Below are 21,334 nucleotides of genomic sequence, written 5' to 3'. Positions count from 1 at the left end.
TGCGAACCGTGACAAGCCAGGCCTTAGCAAAGCATAGTTCTACAACACATTTCTCTTGCATTCTTTCCTTCGGCCTTTTAAAAGAGACAGACCTGGCCATAGATTCACTCGATAATTCCCCAGTCAGTAAACACACAGTGTTTAGGTCAAGAACAATGGTAACTCATTCAACAAATGTTTCTATGCAAAATGGGTAAGCGATATATATTTTAGGATACATTAAAAACCATTTTCTTTTCAGTTCCAATAGGTAATTGCTTGGTACTTTTCTGTTCCCAACTTCTTTTAAATAGCATAAAAGTGGCTGGATAATAATTAAACGTTGAGAAAATAGGCCTGTTTCAACCACTGAAAAGCACAGCGATTGTCATTTTTCATAAAAAAGTGAAAATCTTTTTAATCTGTGACATTCAACATCAGCACTACCACAGTTTAAACATATTTAAGTCCCCCAATTCCTAAAAGGAATGGAAAATTACTCCATTCCCCCCAAAAACCTCACCATGCATTTTATTCTTAAAAAGTTTCATTTTTATTTTTCACCGTAGTACAAAAATACAGTACAATGCGATGGCAAGACATTCTCCAAAAACATTCTGCAAAAAGGGGGAGAACCCCATAATGCTTCGATATAATCCATCTTCTCTTAATAAAACAATTGAAAGATGAACATACAATAGATAGGTGGAGTTTCAACCTGAATGCAAGTAAAGTCAAGTCACAAAGAGTTCCTACAAGAAAAAAAATGTTCAGAGTGAATATTCCACATGCGACTCTTAGATATTAATGAAAATAACTCTACTTGTGTTAGTGTTCATGGCAAAATTATTGGTTTGATATTTTTTGGCTTTTCAGAATAGAGCAGGCTTGAGTCACATCCTCCTACTCATGAGTTTCCCCACTGAAATCAAAGGGATGACAATGTCAGTCAGACGTGGGGGAGCAAGCGCTGATTGGAGACCAAGTGTTGGCAATTTGAAAACGTAAAAATCATTCCTCTTAAGAGGGTAAGATCTAGGCCTCTGGATACTAGTGGTCATTGTTTACACGGACAGATCTGACATATCCATTCAAGATGAGGTTGTGTATGCAAGTACATCAGCTATAAATAAGCACTGAAGTGTAAACTAGACGGGGAGGAGAAGATAACACTGTATTTGATGGAGGTGTGTGAAAAATCAGATAGTGAGAGGAGAATTACGTCCTTCCAGTGCAGTATATTTCTTGGTACGTTTAAAGGTTTAAAAAAAAAAAATTATTTATCCTTTCAGAGCTTCAGGGTGATGGAAAAGGAACGTTCAATATATATATTATAATTCATCTCCAAGATGTTTTTGTTTGAAAGCATCTCCTGTCAGCTTCTCTTGGGCTTCCTTCATTCCTTGGATAACTGTCAAATTAAATACATAGAATATCAGCTGGATCATTACTACACATGATATGGATCAAGTAAGGAAGTGCATAATGAAAAGTATTTTTATCAACCAATGGTGCAATCTTATAGAATAAACCCGTTGGAAGTAGCCTGCAAAAGAAAAAAGTTAGAGTTATGCTCTTTTTGGCTTCTATTTGATGGATAAAGAAGCATTAAATATCTCCCACTCGTACTCTCTTCCCTTTCCCATACCTTTTTTAAGTTCATGCCTCATCTACCCTATTTTTGTTGGCAGACTCTATGGACAAAGAAAGAACTAGCAGGATTATGACATCAGATAATAGGCACATGAAACCTGATAATTTGAGAGGGAAGTAATTTTTAATCACTTTTTTTGCTCACAACTTAAATGGCTGAAATACACTTGGGTATCTGTATTTAAAGTTCAGCACTCCCCTAACAATCCACATCTCTAAGACCCTCTCCAGTATTACCAAGAAAGGCAAGTTTTGATATTCCTGATATTTCTAAGGTAAAAGATAAATTTAAAAAAAAAAAATCTTGTATAAAGCCTGAGAGTGTTTTTGTTTTGTTCTTTTAAAAAGTCACAGCCGCAAAATTCAACAGAAACCTATTTTTCTCTTTTATGGGTCACCTTTAATATAACAGAACAAAGCTTTGCCTGCATCTATCCCCATCAGCACACCTAAGCCATTCTGCTGTGGTTCGTTACTTCAATGGCAGTTTCGTGCCTGCTTCTCTCAGGCGCCATTGAAAAAATCTCTACCAGAACAATTAAGAGGAATTGAGATTTTTACATTCAGAATATAATTAGAAAGATTCCCTCTGCTTTACCATGCACAAAACACAGTGTCACAGCTCTCGGCCTTGTTGGCTCTCTCAACAGCAAGGTGAGCAGTGAACCTGAACTATTCTTTCACAGGCAGGTGGCCTCTCCAGGGTCAAGGTAAACAAGGGAGCCGGCATGGGGAAGCCTGCACTGCTCTACATGCTGTTTTGTGGATACCTGTGATTCAGTATCCAAGACAACCAACACACCACTATTTGAAATGTACCAGTAAATTGCATGATGAACTAAGTACATTCTATAAGTGGGGCTTAGTTTACCTTAATATCAGGTATGATGCTGATGTGATGGACTATAGGACTGGCAAACCCTTAGAGAGGTCACTTTTTTTCCTTATTATTCCTCTTCATCACCCTCCAAAAAACAGAATCACTACTCTTCCCAACTGATTATTTTAGGGCCATGTCTACAATCTCCCACCAGATCATCTCCACTGGTGTTAGCAATTTTGGAAGTCATAATATAGACTGGTTTCAGAGTAACAGGCATGTTAGTCTGTATTCGCAAAAAGAAAAGGAGTACTTGTGGTACCTTAGAGACTAACCAATTTATTTGAGCATAAGCTTTCGTGAGCTACACGATGAAGTGAGCTGTAGCTCACGAAAGCTTATGCTCAAATAAATTGGTTAGTCTCTAAGGTGCCACAAGTACTCCATAATATAGACTGACACTGATTACAGGTGTGCCAATCAGACCCGCTCTTAACATGGTTAGATGACATGATTTTTAAAATTCTAGCAGCAACTGGCCTATACTAGGGCTCTGAAGGTTGCTTATACTGGTAGAGTTGGGCTGGCAAGATATTTTTGGAAAAAGTTTCCATAGTGTAGACAGGGCCCAAAAGATTCACAATTAGACATTTCTTGATTTGAGAACAGCGTTGTTAATTAACCAGCTTATATCACACATAACAGGGCCACATTGCTCACAGCTAGCACCTGGTCCTAATGGCTATTTAGATACTTTACTGAAGAGATAGAAAACATAAGGTAAATTAATTCTTCTTAAATGAGGTTGTCGTCTTACAGTTGTGTGAAAAGGGAAAGCACACAAATGGAGAAGCGTCCACATTTACATCAGAAGTCACAGATGGATATGTAACATCAAAGGCTGAATTTTAAATGATCAGAAATGCTTTTATTTTACATCATGATTCTGTAATAGAGGTCAATCCATCCACCCACAAGGTGCAAAAAAGCCACTCATTCACCTTATTTGTAACAGCTTCCAGTTGTGCTGTGTTAAGGAAAAGTTAGCATATGTGACTCCATTTTGGTTTTGGGCCCACCATTGTCTAAAAGCAAGCACATCATGCACCAGGAGGAGTGTTCCTTAGATACTGCATTCCTGTGAAAACCTCCCCCTTGTTTCCAGCCTGTTTCGACTCCCGGTTTCTGTTCTTTGTCTGTTCCTAACTCCCTGCCTCCTGGCCTTGTGATGTGGGCCTCCCATCCTGATAAGAAAAGTTACTGATGCATTGCTTTAGGACCATGTTGTATAGCTGAAGTAATGGTTTAGCACGGGGAATGTACCTAGCAGGGATAGGTGGTAGATAAGGGAACGGTTTGTCTATTGGCTAAGGTTTCCGATGCACAAGGGCAACATGCTTTGCTACAAGGTATATAATCTTTGTATAACCTGCATTCGGGGTCCCCTTCTGACTAGCAGGGGGGCACCACGCTCGAGCATAATAAACTTAGTATCTTTGGGAACTCTGCAGTTGTGGACTTGGTTCACGTGCCTCAACCTAGACTCGAACTGCGCGTGACGTATCAGGTATAATTCGCAACTGCTGTGAACTATAGGTTACCTCCACTCAAAAAACAAGCTCACAATAGCTGCCATTCCTATGACATACCTGCAATGCACTCCCACTCAATTCAAATTTAGAGCTCATTCTCGCATACCTTGATCAGCATTGATGTAGAAATACTTATAGCTTGGGTTTCCCTTCTCATTAATAATCTCTGAATGGACCTTCCCACTGGGATCTGTGAAACGAGAAAGTGATTAAAATGTGTAAGTGGTGAAGATGACAAAGTAGTCCTATAAGAGGTTGTAACAACAGTGAGCATGCCTTACCCATGAAAAGGATTCTGGGAATATAACCACCATCAGGGCTAAAAGCTTCATCCTTTGGCTCTTCTTCATCCTATGGGTGCAAGACAGATGTAAGACAAAATTCTCCTTTCTAAGCAAGGGATCTAACAAAATGTAACATTTACTTTAAAGCTATTTTCTTCCAATGGTTGTTATAAAATGGTAGTTTTAACTAACATGAACAGCTTGAAAAGAAAATAAATGAGTGCAAAATCCTCTACTTTTGCCAACAAAGTAAAAAGGTCACCCAACAAGTAACAGTTTTAAAAATAACTGTAAATCAAATATTTTCATCAGTTTACATTAAATGGACTCACTATTTTGGAGTTTTATAGGTATCTGGAATGTTTTATAGGTCATAAATCTGTATAGAAAAGCAATTTCCTTTCTTATTATTAGGGAATAGTATAATGTACAGATTGTTAATAAAAAAAATGGAACGGAATCAGCTGCATGAATAAAACCATATAACAATACAGTAAAGGTTTTATTTTTTAAACGATCAGTTATATCAGTCAATACTTTGTATCTATTAAATAATTATAAGAATTTAGTTAGGAAGGGATGGAGTCAGGAGAAATAAATAATGATAAGAAATAAGGGGGAAATGCTCAGTTACAAAATAGTAGTATGGACATGAACTGTAGGGAAGCCTACCTCAAGGTTTACCATAATAAAATTATGGGCAAGTTCGGAGATCTCCTTGGATTCAGCAAATTTTGGCTTTAAAGCTAAGAAGAAAAAGAAGGGTGGGGGAGAAAAGAGAAAACTGTGTAAGAAAAAAAAAATCATAATTCAGGCCTACACCAAAATCACCACTCCATCCCTTCTTCCAGAGGTTAGATGCTTGACTCTGAATAGTAAGTAACTGAATCTTTGTCTTAAATTACTGAACCCATAACACAGAGTGAAAGTTAACCAGCCCAATCCTCAGTGATCAGTCAGATAATGAATACTGGCCAAAAATAGTCACATGGGTAATTTTTGAACCAATGGTACAGAAGAAAAAACCTTTCTCTGTCCCATTACCAGTCACCCAAACCACCTCACCTAATTTTTAGACCTATGTCATTATAGTTAGCCAGCTCCATTATATCACTGAACAAGACAAAAATCTAACCATCCACTGAGAAAGTCCAGTTGGAATATGCAGGTTTACTGTTCTTTCAAACTTTTATAATTTTCCATACCAAGGATTAAGCCTTCAATAGAAATGGAAGGTACCTCCCATTTGGTGTGTTTTTTTAATAACCAATTTATAGCATGGATTTGGACAGCTATTAATTTATTGCATTGAAGATTTCTATTTGTGCGCTACTATATTGATCTGAGCAAAAAGCAAAATACTACACATGCTATGCTTCAAATGTAAATAATAATAGACTTGTATAACGAAACCTTCCATTAAGGATTTTAAAGTGCTCTAGAATTAAATTCACATACCTTTGCAAGCGCCACACCAGGACTTGTGGATGATAATCATTAGAGGCAAACCACTTTAGAAAAAAAACAAAGCACAACTGATATCAATTCTAAGACACTTAACAAGACTGCATTCCTGAATGAAACTCTGAAAATGCACTTTCCAGTAATTAAAACTTTTAAAGAAGGCCCTACCTACTGGAAAAAGTCATAGATGTAAACTGATTCTATTGTGCTCCCGAAGCTTCATTTCCTTGCTAAAGTCTTCCCAAGTTATAACCATCAGCACCAAATAATCCAATAAAATGCCTTGTGATACTCTGTACCTCAAAATAGTACTCTGGAACCCCCATATCACCACTGTGATCGGATTATATTTTGTACAAAGTATACCTTGTGAGGTATCCTTTGAGAAGTTATGATTGGTTGAACATTACTATTCTGTTGAATTATGTGTGTTACCATTGTATCTGAAGTTATGAAGTTTTGCTGTGTGTGTGTTACTGAAATATGTTGTATCTGGGAAACGCCCACTGCTAGTCTTTCATTGGCAACAAAGAAGCAACTAACACTGACAAGACAGATTTACACCAGGACCAGTCAGATGTGTTTATGACCCATTAAGAAGAATCCATTCTCCCAGTGACTCCTCAGAGAGGGCATGTTCACAATGAGGGCTATCTAACCCCCATATCCCTGCAAGGATCTTTCTAGCACCTGGAGAAAGTATAAATGAGGGTCGATGACATCACCACTGTGCCTTTCTCCTCCCCCATTCAACATCTGGAAGATTGTTTGGAAGACAAAGACTTGGAACTGGGGAGATTGACAGGCTGAGAAGAGAATTCAGGCTGTGTAATAAGAACTGTAAACTGCCTGGAACATCCAATGGGGTGAGAAAAACTGCTGGATTCAAATCTTGGTCTGATAAAGTATCAAATTTAGACTGCAATTTTCTTTTAAATTTCTTATGTAACCAACGTTGACCTCTATGAAGCTCTCCAACACCACTTTCTACAAGCCATTACCCTCTGATCCCACTGAGGGTTACCAAAAGAAACTACAGCATTTGCTCAAGAAACTCCCTGAAAAATCACAAGAACAAATCCGCACAGACACACCCCTGGAGCCCCGACGTGGGGTATTCTATCTGCTACCCAAGATCCATAAACCTGGAAATCCTGGGCACCCCATCATCTCAGGCATTGGCACCCTGACAGCAGGATTGTCTGGCTATGTAGACTCCCTCCTCAGGCCCTACGCTACCAGCACTCCCAGCTATCTTCGAGACACCACTGACTTCCTGAGGAAACTACAATCCATCGGTGATCTTCCTGAAAACACCATCCTGGCCATTATGGATGTAGAAGCCCTCTACACCAACATTCCACACAAAGATGGACTACAAGCCATCAGGAACACTATCCCCGATAATGTCACAGCAAACCTGGTGGCTGAACTATGTGACTTTGTCCTCACCCATAACTATTTCACAGTTGGGGACAATGTATACCTTCAAATCAGTGGCACTGCTATGGGTACCCGCATGGCCCCACAGTATGCCAACATTTTTATGGCTGACTTAGAACAACGCTTCCTCAGCTCTCGTCCCCTAACGCCCCTACTCTACTTGCGCTATATTGATGACATCTTCATCATCTGGACCCATAGAAAAGAAGCCCTTGAGGAATTCCACCATGATTTCAACAATTTGCATCCCACCATCAACCTCAGCCTGGACCAGTCCACACAAGAGATCCACTTCCTGGACACTACAGTGCTAATAAGCGATGGTCACATAAACACCACCCTATACTGGAAACCTACTGACCGCTATTCCTACCTACATGCCTCCAGCTTTCACCCAGACCACACCACACGATCCATTGTCTACAGCCAAGCTCTAGGATACAACCACATTTGCTCCAACCCCTCAGACAGAGACAAACACCTACAAGATCTCTATCAAGCATTCTTACAACTACAATACCCACCTGCTGAAGTGAAGAAACAGAGTGACAGAGCCAGAAGAGTTCCCAGAAGTCACCTACTACAGGACAGGCCCAACAAAGAAAATAACAGAACGCCACTAGCAGTCACCTTCAGCCCCCAACTAAAACCTCTCCGATGCATTATCAAGGATCTACAACCTATCCTGAAGGACGACCCATCACTCTCACAAATCTTGGGAGACAGGCCAGTCCTTACAGACAGCCCCCCAACCTGAAGCAAATACTCACCAACAACCACACACCACACAACAGAACCACTAACCCAGGAACCTATCCTTGCAACAAAGCCCATTGCCAACTACGTCCACATATCTATTCAGGGGACACCATCATAGGGCCTAATCACATCAGCCACACTATCAGAGGCTTGTTCACCTGCACATCTACGAATGTGATATATGCCATCATGTGCCAGCAATGCCCCTCTGCCATGTACATTAGACAAACTGGACAGTCTCTACGCAAAAGAATAAATGGACACAAATCAGATGTCAAGAATTATAACATTCATAAACCAGTCGGAGAACACTTCAATCTCTCTGGACAGTCGATTTCTGATCTCAAAGTGACTATCCTTCAACAAAAAAACTTCGAAAACAGACTCCAACGAGAGATACATTGGATACAATTAACTTAGGCTTGAATAGAGCCTGTGAGTGGTTGAGTCATTATACTAAGTGAAACTATTTCCCCTTGTTTATTCCCCCCACCCCCCACTGTTCCTCAGACTTTCTTGTTAACTCCTGGAAATGGCCCACCTTGATTATCACTTCAAAAGGTTTTCTCTCCCCCCACCCCACTCTCCTGCTGGTAATAGCTCATCTTAAGTGATCGCTCTCCTTACAATGTATATTTTTTCATGGTCTGTGTGTATGTAAAAAATCTCCTCACTGTACTTTCTACTTTATGCATCCGATGAAGTGAGCTGTAGCTCACGAAAGCTTATTCTCAAATAAATTGGTTAGCCTCTAAGGTGCCACAAGTACTCCTTTTCTTTTTGCAAATACAGACTAACACGGCTGCTACTCTGAGACCTCTATGCTAAAACTTATAATCACTTAAAATCTATTTTCTGTAGTTAATAAACTTATTTTAATGTTTTATCCTTACCAGTGAATTTGTTTGAAGTGCTTGGGGAATCTGCTCAGATTACAAAGGCTGGGGCACATCCACTATCCTTTGACAAAGTAGTGTACTAATTAATGAATTTGCATCATTCAAGAGAAGGTCTCGAGCAGCAAAAGATGGTTACATTTCTGGGGTGCAAGGCTTGGGAGCTGAGAGATTTGCTGGTGTCTCTCTTTCTGTATAGTTCATGAGTAGCTTCGAGAGCATTCATGCAACTTAGCTGGGCATGTCTCTGCATGCTGTTGGCAGAGTGATCAGAGCACCTGAAGGGGTTTGCTACTTGTCACTAGCACGGCATTGTAAGACACAGCCCAGGGAGGAGTGTTAAGGGGGCACAGTGGTCCGTCCTTTCCAGGTTGTAGCCTCAGGATATGTTACAGCCATCCAACAACTTTTCCAGCGTTCAAATTCTCTAACCTCCTTTGCATTAAATTCAATCTGTTAGGCAATTAGACAGAAGGACCTTGAGTGCACTAGAGATTTTTCCTAACGTTTCCCAGTTTCTAGGAGGCACCTGGTAGGGCCGGCAGGAGCACTACAGTAAACTGCCCTGAGCAAAAGAGACATTGCTACATTTTAAATGTGATGTTCACATTTCTAGCTAGGTAATAAATATGATGTTCACATTTCTAGCTAGGAAAAAATAATAACAGGCATGCATGTAGGACATTTAACCACCATGTCACACAGCTCTGCTCTGAGAAAGGCTAGCAGACACAGTGCTTACTATGCCAACAGCCACCTGGAGCCCTGTTTTCACTAACATGCTCACTGTGTCTGCTACCAGTGGTAGCAGTAATAGGAAACCCAGGAATTCAGTAGACACAGATGGCAAACTCTATTTATTGCCGACAGTTTAAAAAATAAAAATAATAAAAAAAAACAAACTATGAAGCAGTTAAAAAATAGTAATGAATAAGCTGATCAATGGCTGAAGCCCAGAACAATCTCATTCTCTAAGTGGTAATGATGGCTATTGGTATAGTTACATTGCAGCTGGTCACTCTGTCAGACCCTAAAAATCTATCAATCATCTACTATAACAGGAATGATGTCATGGCAACAGAATGGTAAGAACATAAGAATGGCCATACTGGGTCAGACCAATGGTCCATCTAGCCCAATATCCCGTCTTCTAACAACAGCTGGTGCCAGATGCTTCAGAAGTAATGAACAGAACAGGGCAATTATCAGGTTGTCCAGTCTCAGCTTCTGGCAAAAGGTTATCAAAAGATAATTTCATGAGCCCATTCCCTTTCTCTAGACTTTCTGATGAAGCAGCAGTCCACTATCAGAAGCATTCCATAAACCAGTGTTGATTTCTATGTTCCTTTCTATGAAGCACTGTGGGAATCACCAAAAGTATCTTGGGGCTCACTTGAGGAGGAAGTGTGGAGAGCTGCAGGATGTGGGCTCATGATTTGAAGGACATTGAGGGAACCCCTATTTTAAACAATCAACTACTAGAAGTTTTTGTTGAAACTTTCTGCAAAGGAAGAGTCCAAATATTGATTTGCCAGTTACTTCATGTATACTTATTACTAAACAAGACTCCCAAGAAAAAGTAGAAACGTTATTCTCCTATGTTTGTAGATTTTAAAGCCAGAAGGGACCATTATGATCTTCTAGTCTATTTCATCCTACATAACACAGGTCACAGAGCCACACCCACTAATTTCTACATCAAACCCATAATTTCAGTTTGAGCTAGAATGCAGAATCAGTCAACACTATGCTTGGCTGATGCAGCAACTCATGGTGTCGGACACAATCAGGTGGTCGAGGGACATCTATATAGAACACATCACTGGACATCGGCAATACCAGGAGGGATGAGCTGGAGTGCCAATGAGAAGTGCAGTCAGGAACGTAACAAATACTTTCCTCATGGATTGTATATTCTAAGTGGACAACCAACCTAATTCTCAATTACTGAGGGACAATCTCCACTCATTGATATATTTTGCTTTCCACAACCAAATCTCTGTACAACTTTTCATGAGTGATGTACCTGAGTACTCGGATTCTAGTATCTAAACTGTATTCTTAAATCTATTCACCTAAATTTGGGTTATTGCTGATTATGTACTCTATGTATCATGTGACTTAAAAATTAACCTCATTTTTGTGAATAATCTAACCACTATACCCAGATGTACACACTCTTTTCCCAACCTATGTATTATACATTTTTTTAACATTAACTTTAATAAAAATTTTACATCTTTTAGAAATACATCTCATAGTCACTTAAAGAGTTCCGGTGATTTAGAACCCACTATATCCCTATACAGGTTGTCCCACTACTTAATTACTTAACTGTTTAAAATTTGCACTTTATTTCTAGTCTGAATTTGCCTAGCTTCAGTTTCAGATCACTGGATCTTGTTATACCTTTGTCTGCTAGATTAAAGAGTCATGTGCTATCAGAAATCTCTTCCCATGCAGGTAGTTGTAGATAATGTCACCTCTTAACCTTGTCTTGGATAAGCTAAATAGAGTTTCTTAAGTCTTTCACTGTCAGACAGGTTTTCCAGACATCAAATCATTCTAGTAGCTCTTTTCTGAGCCCTTTCCAAAGTGTGGACACTGGGTTCCAGTAAAGGTCCTACTTATTCTGTATACAAAGATAATACCTGTTCATATATTAACTCCAAGCAAACAAGTTCTTCTAAAATCTTGTCCTAGAAAGCACCTCTGTTTCTTCACTAACATCTCACAATTATATAAACACTTTCCAGACAGCAAGATTCATCCGCACTAGAAAGCCGCCGTCTCTAGGATAGACTTTTGGGGGTTTAATATATGTCTTTATTTTCTCCAGTTTGGGAAGTATGAAATTTAGCAGTATGTTAAAATATTTCTGAATGACATGGTCTAACACATGATCAGAAATTGGCAGAATTACAGGTAGAATTGAAAAAAAACAAACACATGTGATTTGATTGGAATGGATTATTTCAGTAAACTAGGGGTTTTTTGAAAATATGCAGGCAAACAATATTTCCCCCAAGATTTGTATATCAGCTAAGCCTTGACTTTCCTTTACCTCAAAATATTGCATTTTAAGTCATCAAGTTGTTTTTTTAAAGTTGTTTTGGATATAGGAATATGAAGCCATTCTAGACAGAACCTGAAAGCGTTAGCCTTAGGGAGGGAGTATGCCTGATGTGGTATCTAGATTTCTAGCTATGTATATCTCATATCATGTGGTGCAGAACATAGGAAAGGGCCGCTACAAATGTCAATTTAGACACAAATTGTGATTGGGTAACAAGAGTAAGAAGTTACACTGCATGAAGTTTTTAATTAAATATGAATCATGGTAGTCCAAAACAGCTTTGATGGAGGTAAGTTTACTGGCTAGCTGCTACTACTAGTGAAAATAAAAGTAAATACCTTTGTTTTCTTGAAAACAAAATTTTATGGAAAAATGTACAGGGTGGTCACTATAAGGTGGAGTCTAATTTTTTAAACAAGTTTTACATAGCATTTTTTGACACCTTACATTAAAAGTAAGAATTTCAGAAGTTGAATTTCTTGCTCATTACTTCAGTCGGGGCAACATTTCCACTCATGTTGTTCATTTGCTGCAGATACCTCAGTTTGGATGATTCACTATAGATATGAAAGTGTGTTTCACTTTTATTTATAATCACTTTCAGGTTTTCATGCAAACAGTATAATGCTATAACATTTGGCCTGTTATCACTGCAAGGAAATGTTATAAAAACTGTTTACACAAATTACAAAAAGTCATGCAAGTCTATCAGCTGTATAGGGTTATCCAGATCTTGTTTGCATACAAGAAAAACTAAGCAAGAAAGTATGGAATTATAACTAGGAATAATCTGATGGAGAAAAGGACAATTTATCTGAATATCAGGGAGAAAAAAATCCAGTAGTTAGATACATTAAGCTGTGGAAATAATGTCTTAAATGAAGTAGTGCACACCATCACTTCGGATACTTGAAGACAGGACAAAACAAAACGCTCTGCCAAGAACAGGTTTGCATTAGCAGAGAGGTGATCCATTAAGGTTTTTTCTACCTCACACCTCTAAGAGTCTTGACAGTGTCTCTTTGCACCTTATAGTCTGTTTCTAACAAGAGAGTGGCACGTAAAAGGAAAAATGTAACAGAAGGATTTTTAAAGCCACATCACAATGGCCACACACCCTTAGTAAGATAAGATCCCAAATCCCTTCACAGAGCCAGAGGCTGCTGCAGCCAGAGGGATATGGGGCAAGAAATACTCCCATGTGGAGAGTAACAGTATCTTTGCAAGGACAGCTGATACATGGAGAGCACAGAAGGCAATCTGGCACCAGAGAAAGCACACAATAGATGCAGGCAAGGAGCCAGGATGTTAGAGGAGTGTGGCATGGGATTTTTACCAATTAAACTTATAAAACTGTAAAAGTCTTCCCAGGGCAGTGGTGGCAGTGCTAATGCTTGATTCATTTTAAACGAGACTGTTCCTTACATTATATTGTTCCAACTTGCAGTGGATGACGGCATTGAATTACTTAAATTTATAGGAAAGAATGAGAGGTATGAATGGAAGCGTCCTTCCAGTTATAACCAATTATAGTTCTGAGTACCAAGAAAGGGGGGAAATTGTGCTAAGAGATGCATATACGGTCAATTCCAATTTTAACCACAGAAATATATTATCAGTATAGAAGCTGCTTCTCTGTAGCATACACAGAACATGGGCACACATTTTCCTGCCCAAACTAATATTAGAACATCAAACGAACTAAGGGATGTTGAGAAAATAGAATGTTACACCCTGACTGATTTCTTTCATGTAGCCCAACATGATTTTGCTCTTTAAATTTTCTTCAGCAGTAGGGTGACAGATTTATCCAAAAGATATACTGAAGTTATAACAGTATCAATGATTCCCATTTAATAAGTGAACACAGTCCAGCCAGCCAGCACCTGGTCTAGTACCACACACTACTATCAAGGGCAAACTTTTCTAGACAGATTTTGAATTGAGGAGTTTATAATTACTAAAATAGAATTCTCAGCAAATCAGGTATCAGAGATGTTTTACTGCTTTTGACCACACACTTCCCAGCTTTTATTCTTTCCAGTTTAATTGCCCACAGGGGGCAAAGTGGGGTCTCTTTACATAGCAGCTATAGTCATTTTTCAGTCTCACAATATACAAATCCACGTACTGACTGGTATATATTATTGGGTAGTCAGAGCATATGAACTTTTGTACTCACTGAAGTGACCCGCCCCCCACTTTATGCCATCATTCCAGACAAATAAATGAATGTTTAACAGGGAGGGAAGCCTTCCTCAAAAGGCAAAGAGAAGCAGGTATGCATATGCAGGGAGAGGGTTCATACTAAGATTAGGGTTAAACAGAAGGACAGGATCCAAAACTGAGTTAGCAAGCAGGTATGTCTACACAGCAGAATTAGTACATGGCAAGCCGCGGTGTAAATCTACAGCGCTCTAGTATACCATGCACTGACTGTGTGGCCCATGCTGGTGCTCACTAAAAATTACCTAGTGTGCTTTTAACCTACTACTGTTCACAGAGCACTAAGGAAATTTTAGTGCACAGCAGGAGGTGCAAGCAGACAGGTACTGGGAAGCATGCTACAGCATGTAGATTTACACCCCAGCTTGCCATGCACTAACTCCCCATATAATCTCTTAATTAAGGCATATAAAAGAGTTCCAAGGGGTGTATGCAATCAGAGCAGATACTGTAATAATGAAGCACAATTCAGATCATCCTCATTGTGAGAGCACCTGCTGTTAACTGAACAATTAGTGTATTTAGCCCAGGATCTGCCAATGACTTTGGAAAGGAAGCCACAGAAAGTTGCTGAAATAATTGTTTTGAAAGTAAATTAAATATTTCATTCCATCCCAGGCACAGGATTTCAAAAAGAGAGACAGACATTTGAGTTCACAAAGTAAACATATTTCCACTGTCCAAACTGAAGATTAATTTCCTGGGTTCAGAAAAACTTTTGAAAACACCCCCAGTTTTTAAAAAGGCTATAAGTCCCAATCCTGGAGTAGCAAGGCCTCCTTTGTACAGTCTGATGAATCCATTTTATCCTTGCCTTATTTAGGGCAGGCACAAAAAAACCCAGATGAAAGATTATCGTTCCTCAAGATGCTGCAGCAGCATGAGAGCTCAGCTCCCCCTGTAGCATTCCTCTTTGGACACTGCAGAGACTATACGGTTAATGGGGTTTGGCTCTCCATAGCCCCCATTAGTAGACTTTTGGGATGCTTGAGGATGCAATGGCTAGCTGCTTGTAGCTGCCCTTGTTAGGCATTCCTACTCAGATGCTGAGGCTGCTACTTGGGGGTGGGGGGAGGGGTGTGCACACCCACTACTCCTGTTAGCAGAAATCGTGGACCACCGCAGCTGGTTCTCCATACCCGCTCTGGTTGGATACTCTTGCTCAGATGATGGGCAATGCAGGGCCCTCCTATCAGCACAGACTTCTGGTCCAGGCACTGGAGACCAGGGACTAGGGACAGCCAACTTCCCATTAGCATAGACTCTTATTTTGGGGGATGTGGAGGCTCTCGGTGACTGGACCCCATTAGTCAGCCTCCTGTTCAGACACTGGACTAGGGAGACTACAGGGGTCACTGGATGCTGCGGCTCAGGTACTGCAGGAACATGTTGGCCAGCTGGGGCAGGTTCTCCTCACTGGGATGCATTTTGGTGTAGCTGATGAACTGCCTTCGGAGCCGACTCAGCTCAGCCATGCCCAGGGGCCGGCTCAGCACCAGCCCCTCGCTGGCCCCAGCCACCTGGATCAGCTCCCCAGGCTGGGCCCCGCTCCTTTGGGCGGCCAGCACAGCAGCCAGCACCTCCTGGGTGACCCGGTCCAGCTGGTGGAGGAAGCCGGCGGACTGCAGGGGCTGCGAGCGGGTGGACTGGTTGGGCGGGGGCGGCCTGCTCTCGAAGAGGGCGGCGCGGATCTCCGCCAGCGGCAGCGGCTCCTGCCCGTGCACGGTGAAGAGGGGCCGGTCCCAGCGGTTCCGCGAGTCCGGGGTCTCGAAGGGGCCCGCGGACGGATGCGGGGCGCCCCCCGAGCAGTGCAGCAGGCAATGCGGCGTGCCCGCATGCTTGGTCACGCAGTAGAGCTCGTAGCGGAAGCTCTTCAACTCGTTCCCCGCGTCGACGATCACCACGTCCCGCCGGCTCAGCCGCCGCTCCACCTCGGCCCGCAGCGCCGCGCGACCCCCCGCGGCCTCCGCCACCACGTGCACCGGCCGCTCCTCCGCGCTCAGCGCCCCCCGCAGCTCCTCGGCCCGCCGGCTCTTCCCGCTGCCCGGCAGCCCGCACAGCACCACGAGCGGCATCTTCCGGCCGCAGCCAGGGACGCCGCCATTATAACCCGGAAGTCCCTCGCAAGCACATCCGGGGCGGGCAACGAACGTCACTCCCGGCCCCAGGGCCACAAGAGAGCTTGGCCCTCAGCAGGAGGCGATGTCAGGCTCTAACGCCCCTATGCAGGGAAGGGAGGGCTGGGGGCGAGGGAAGCACGTCACAGTGTGGCCCAGCCACAGCGCCCCACCGCATAGCAACCAGCCACGGCAGCCAGCCACCCCACAGCACTGCCAGCCCACTGGGCATCGCCCCAGGTCACACAGTCACCCTGCAGGGCACTACCATCCCACAGCGCATCACCCCGGGCCATTGTACACAGCTTCTCCATAGTGCACAGCCACCCCATAGTGCCACCGCAGGCCACAGCGCTCAGCCACCCCATAGCACACACCCACGCACACACACAAAGATTTTGTCTCACCTACACACAAGGTTTTGTCTCACCTATGTACTCCTTGGTCTCATACAAGCTTTGCCACTCACAGACACTCAGATACTACAGAATCTGGCTAGATACGTCACCTGGGTCTGCCCTTCCAGCAATGGAAGATGGGGCTGTGAAATTCACTGACTGACCATTCACTGCATTAGCCAAGACTAAGGAAGAGACATCTCACTGCCAAGGCTTGACAACCTCCCTCCCACTAGCTTGTTGTCTCACTAAATGTAAGACGAACTGCGTAAGGTCACATACTTTTCTATGGAAAAACAATAGTGCAGTAATTACCACAAATACTGCAGTAAAGTGGTTTTTGGAAAGGCATATTGCATGGATACCATTACGTACAGTTAAGTGCCACCTTAGAATTCTCTAACTGCACCTGCTATGTTAATTTTATGTCCTCACTACACATTCTCATATTGTGAGTGGGAGAAAACAGATGGATCAGTTTGAATGCAAAATTCAAATTCTAGCTATATCTTTCATAAAAATCTAGTATGTAATTTTTATATTTTTTAAAATAAGGAAATATTTTACACTTCCAGATTGGTGTCACAGATATAAAATAATCTTTTCAATTAACTCTATGGCCTCAGTCCTGCAAACATTTATGCATGCAACTGCAAGTAGTCCTGTTGAGTTCCAAAAAACCTATTCATGTATGTAAAGTTAAGCACTAGTTTAAATGTCTGCAGGACTGGGGCCCATGTCTCTTTCTATATTGTAGTAGGTTGTCAAAAAGCATGAGAATTTTCTTTTCAGCTCAATGATGCAATAAAGCCTCAATCCAGCAATTGGATCTGTGGGTAGATCTATGTAAACCTATGAAGATCTACACGGCCTCAAGGATGTATCTACCTGGAAGATCTGATTGCAGTATCAAAGCTTATCATTCTCAAATGTTAAATGTCTTCTCTCTGATGTATTATCTGGGTCTGTAGGTTCTCCTATACCACCTGGATATTTTTACACATAACTAGCTCTGATTAAATATAGGATCAATGCAGAATCTTTTTTTTCTTTTTAATGTAAAGCCACCCTGTGAACTTAAATTGTATAACATACCTGGCTGCTGCCTCTTTCTTCCCATCTTCTAGTGTCCTCCAATGAATGTGATCTCCAAAACCTAGAAAAGGGAAAGGTTTATAAAAGTAGCATAATTTAAAATGTCAAATGACAGATAAATATATTTTCTGACACTATCAACTAGTTTTATTTCCCTTCTTTAGCAAGCATTTTTTATATGTAACCATTTGTTTTCAATATTCACACTCACTATCACTTGAATCTCTGTTCTTGGATAATAAACTTACTCTTGTTTTCACTATACATATACCTACGTGCTGTGCATTCAGCAGAGCTGTGTTCTAAGATATAACTAGTAAGCTATAGGGTACTGTTCCTTTAGAAACAGCAGGCCTAGTAATTCTAAGTAATTCAGTGAATAAGCAGCCGGACCTTACAGAGAGCGTTCAGAGGGCTTAGGAGACGGGTGTGCCTATTGCTATCTGCAGAGAGAAAGCAAGGTCTGCAGAGCCCTGGCGGGGAACACTGCCAGAGGCTGGGGTAATCAGGGAGCTGACACACAGCAGGCACAGGCAAGATTTGCTCATAATTGGATTTGTTGGGTAAAGTTAATTTTCATAATCCTCTTTCATAATAATGCAAGGTCTAAGAAGACTGGGGAAAATTCCAATATTAATACCTTTTAGTCAATTATTAAAGAACATGGGGGCTCAGTTCTGCATGCCCTTACTCATACAAGTAGTCCCACCAATTCTGTAATTAACAGACATGCAATCTAAGCTGTGTATCCTGAAGTGAAGACAAGGAGAGGATGCAGAATGGCACCAAGATCTGCTATCAGCACTATCCATCGAATAAGATAGCAGGATTGTCTGTGTCACTCTGAAGTTTAGAATGTCTGTTAAGTCAGTGTGAAGCGATGGAAACAGATACAAACAGAGCTGAGAGCTCTTTTTCTATAGAATATCACCAGGTTCAATCACCACTGGGATTCGCAGCCTGTTACTGTCCAATGTTTAAGTTCTCAGCCATTTTTTTTTGCTTTTTTTACACATTATGAATTACACCCATACAACAGCATGGCTTTCACCTATCACTATGCTATTTTTCTATTTAGAGTTAAACAGTACATAAGTGTGCCTATCCAGGCCTCCAGGCATCTTTGCCATTTATTAAAAATATAACCGTACTGGTACGATATATTTCTGTATGGGACCAAATTCTATTGCCTATTAAAGTCCCTTTTCTGCAAAAGTATTTAACTGTGTGCTTTACTTTAAGTACATGCTTAAGTCTAGTTCAATGTGATTTAAGTATATGCGTGCTTAAGCATTTAGCTTAATCAGGCTGTAAACAGGCAGTAGAAGTCTCTGATGTCAATGGGGACAAGACTGGGGGTATGGGGTACATTTAGCTCAAGGGAACCTTACATAAAATATTCAGGGGGATGAGGAGGAGCATTATTTCTTGTAATCAATTATATTTAAATATACATTAGATCACATTTCTTTCTAGTAAGCAAGGATGACTACATTCATTAAAAATAAAATCATTACAATCTTCCCTCGCTCCCATGACCTGTTTAATATTAATAGTTTTATTATCAAAAAAATTAAGAACCACCTTTCCACGATGAATGGAATTCTGTTACTAACAAAATGCAACAATCAACAGCTTATGAAATAACCTTATTTTTAAAAATAGGGACCTCTAGAGTTTAAATTCAACTATCAAAAAAAGATAACTAGTAATAATAAAGATACTTCTTCCCTGTCACTGAAGAACATAGTCAAGAACATTTATAAATGGACTAAACCTGCTCCTCAAATTCCAGACTTCAGAACAAAGATAGAGAAATAAAGTAAGGTGGACTGAACAGAGCTGGGGAAAGATAAATCCAAATCATAGTACAGGATAGTCGAACAACTATAGGTTTATTAAGAAAAGCTGAAATCAGTAAATAATGTAAAAAGGTAAGATAATATGGATAGAAGGGATTGAGTCAGAACAAGTGACAAGAGAGGGGATGGTAGTGGAAGTAGTCTCTAAGGTGCCACAAGTACTCCTTTTCTTTTTGCGAATACAGACTAACACGGCTGTTACTCTGAAACTAGTGGAAGTACAGTTTACTGGAATTTGAACAGTAGTGAAAGATAAAAACTATAGGACAAACCATACAATATCTACTTGATCACCTATTTACTAGCCATAACCCAATGTGCTTATGTTGCATAGTTGTAGGGATGTCAAAATGGGACAATCTGAAAGGGAAATTAAAAATTTAATTGAGATTTCATTGACAGACCATTTACAAAATCCTTCAACAGCAAAGAAATTTTAAAAACTGCCTTAAAACTATCTCAGAACTAACAAATCTTCTTCTAAATGAGAATGAGACTTGGCAGGTCTGCTACAACCAGCAATTGACAGTTTTGAAAAAGAATAAACCTGCTAAGCCCCTCTTCTTCACTCCACAACATTAAGGCATTTCCTACTGTATCACAGCTGCATTGCAATTGCTCATAATCAATTTATGGCCTGGCACCATAATATCTTGTAGGTTTCAGTCTCAGTTCTACCACTAAAGTGATTATCTCCTTACTCCCCCTACCGATGAAATTTACCTAAATAATCAAGATTACTATTTGAATGCATTATTGCAAATATTAAATACAGTTCTGGGGTGCGCGGAAGGGACCCTCCTGATTAGGGATTTATTTACTTATTTATTTACAGCAATCATAAAAGTTTAAATACAAGCAAAAATAAAAGAGATGCCAAACCCTTGCCAAGCCCTTCTCCAGCAGAGGATGTGGTAAGCACCAGGAAAATCAGGCAAAGAAAGAGATTGGAGAGTGCTGCTGTTAATTGAATCTTCATGGTGTCAGCTTGGATCCTCGGCAGCACAATGAATACTTCTCGATGGCCACAGTCAGCAAGATCAGATCAAATCTGGTTTAGGGTGCTTTTTTTTTTTTTTTTAACCCAGGAAGTGATGTTAGGCGGATGTGGGTGGTGCTTCAGAGTCCTGTATCAGGTTAATAATAAAAGGAACAGATCCCCCAAAATCTGAATCAGAGACTTAGCAAAATTATTTCTGATCTATAGCTTCAGCTCTGCATATTTGGTTCTAAACTGGCCACTTTCCGAGAAGAGACATTGCCTTGGGGGTGGGGGAGGCATTTAAATAGTAATTTCATCTAGATTTGAAAGGGGAGCTCATCCAATTCACACATGCAAACTGGTTTTGCCGCCAGCCCCTCATGAGGAGTAGTAATATTGCTCAAATCCAGATTTTGGTTAAAGCTATAATTGTTACCAGCATGATTTAATGTTTAACTAACCCAGTCTACATATGTCTTGGACGATTGACAGAGAATTGATCGAAATTGATCGGTTGCTCTTCAGTACCTGCAAGCGGGGGGTGGATTTCAGTTTTATTTTATTCTGTTAAAAAAAAAAAGTGGAGCGTATATATCACTATGCTCAAAGCGGAACGATCTTCGGGGTTGGATACATTTAACGCCTAGCTGTTTGCAAACTGAGAAAGTAAAAGCTGGATTATCGCAGA

The 21,334-nt window shown here is 40.8% G+C and overlaps 2 protein-coding genes across 4 annotated transcripts in view; both read right to left on the bottom strand.

Annotated features, from left to right (window-relative positions):
* Positions 1-508: 508 nt before the first annotated feature.
* Positions 509-21,334, bottom strand: part of TXNDC12 (thioredoxin domain containing 12) — a 21,518-nt gene continuing 692 nt past the window's right edge. The window contains exons 2-8 of one of the 3 annotated variants that reach the window (XM_077824453.1): positions 20,553-20,791; positions 17,803-17,863; positions 5,787-5,839; positions 5,001-5,074; positions 4,326-4,395; positions 4,151-4,234; positions 509-1,390 (exon numbers count right to left, since the gene is read on the bottom strand). In XM_077824453.1, coding sequence (XP_077680579.1) covers positions 1,311-1,390; positions 4,151-4,234; positions 4,326-4,395; positions 5,001-5,074; positions 5,787-5,839; positions 17,803-17,863; positions 20,553-20,643 — 513 coding nt within the window. In that variant the 5' untranslated portion in view covers positions 20,644-20,791 and the 3' untranslated portion in view covers positions 509-1,310. Of the gene's footprint in view, positions 1,391-4,150; positions 4,235-4,325; positions 4,396-5,000; positions 5,075-5,786; positions 5,840-17,802; positions 17,864-20,546; positions 20,792-21,334 lie in introns of all 3 variants that reach the window. The other 2 variants (XM_077824451.1, XM_077824454.1) reach the window with 2 other exon arrangements.
* On the bottom strand, positions 12,533-16,300 carry KTI12 (KTI12 chromatin associated homolog). Its single transcript, XM_077824315.1, has one exon. It carries the CDS (start codon positions 16,265-16,267, stop codon positions 15,545-15,547), a length of 723 nt encoding a protein of 240 aa, XP_077680441.1. The 5' UTR covers positions 16,268-16,300; the 3' UTR covers positions 12,533-15,544.

Source organism: Eretmochelys imbricata, chromosome 8 (genome assembly GCF_965152235.1).
Source record: "Eretmochelys imbricata isolate rEreImb1 chromosome 8, rEreImb1.hap1, whole genome shotgun sequence".
NCBI lineage: Eukaryota > Metazoa > Chordata > Testudines > Cheloniidae > Eretmochelys > Eretmochelys imbricata.
This window is presented reverse-complemented; position numbering and strand designations above follow the sequence as displayed.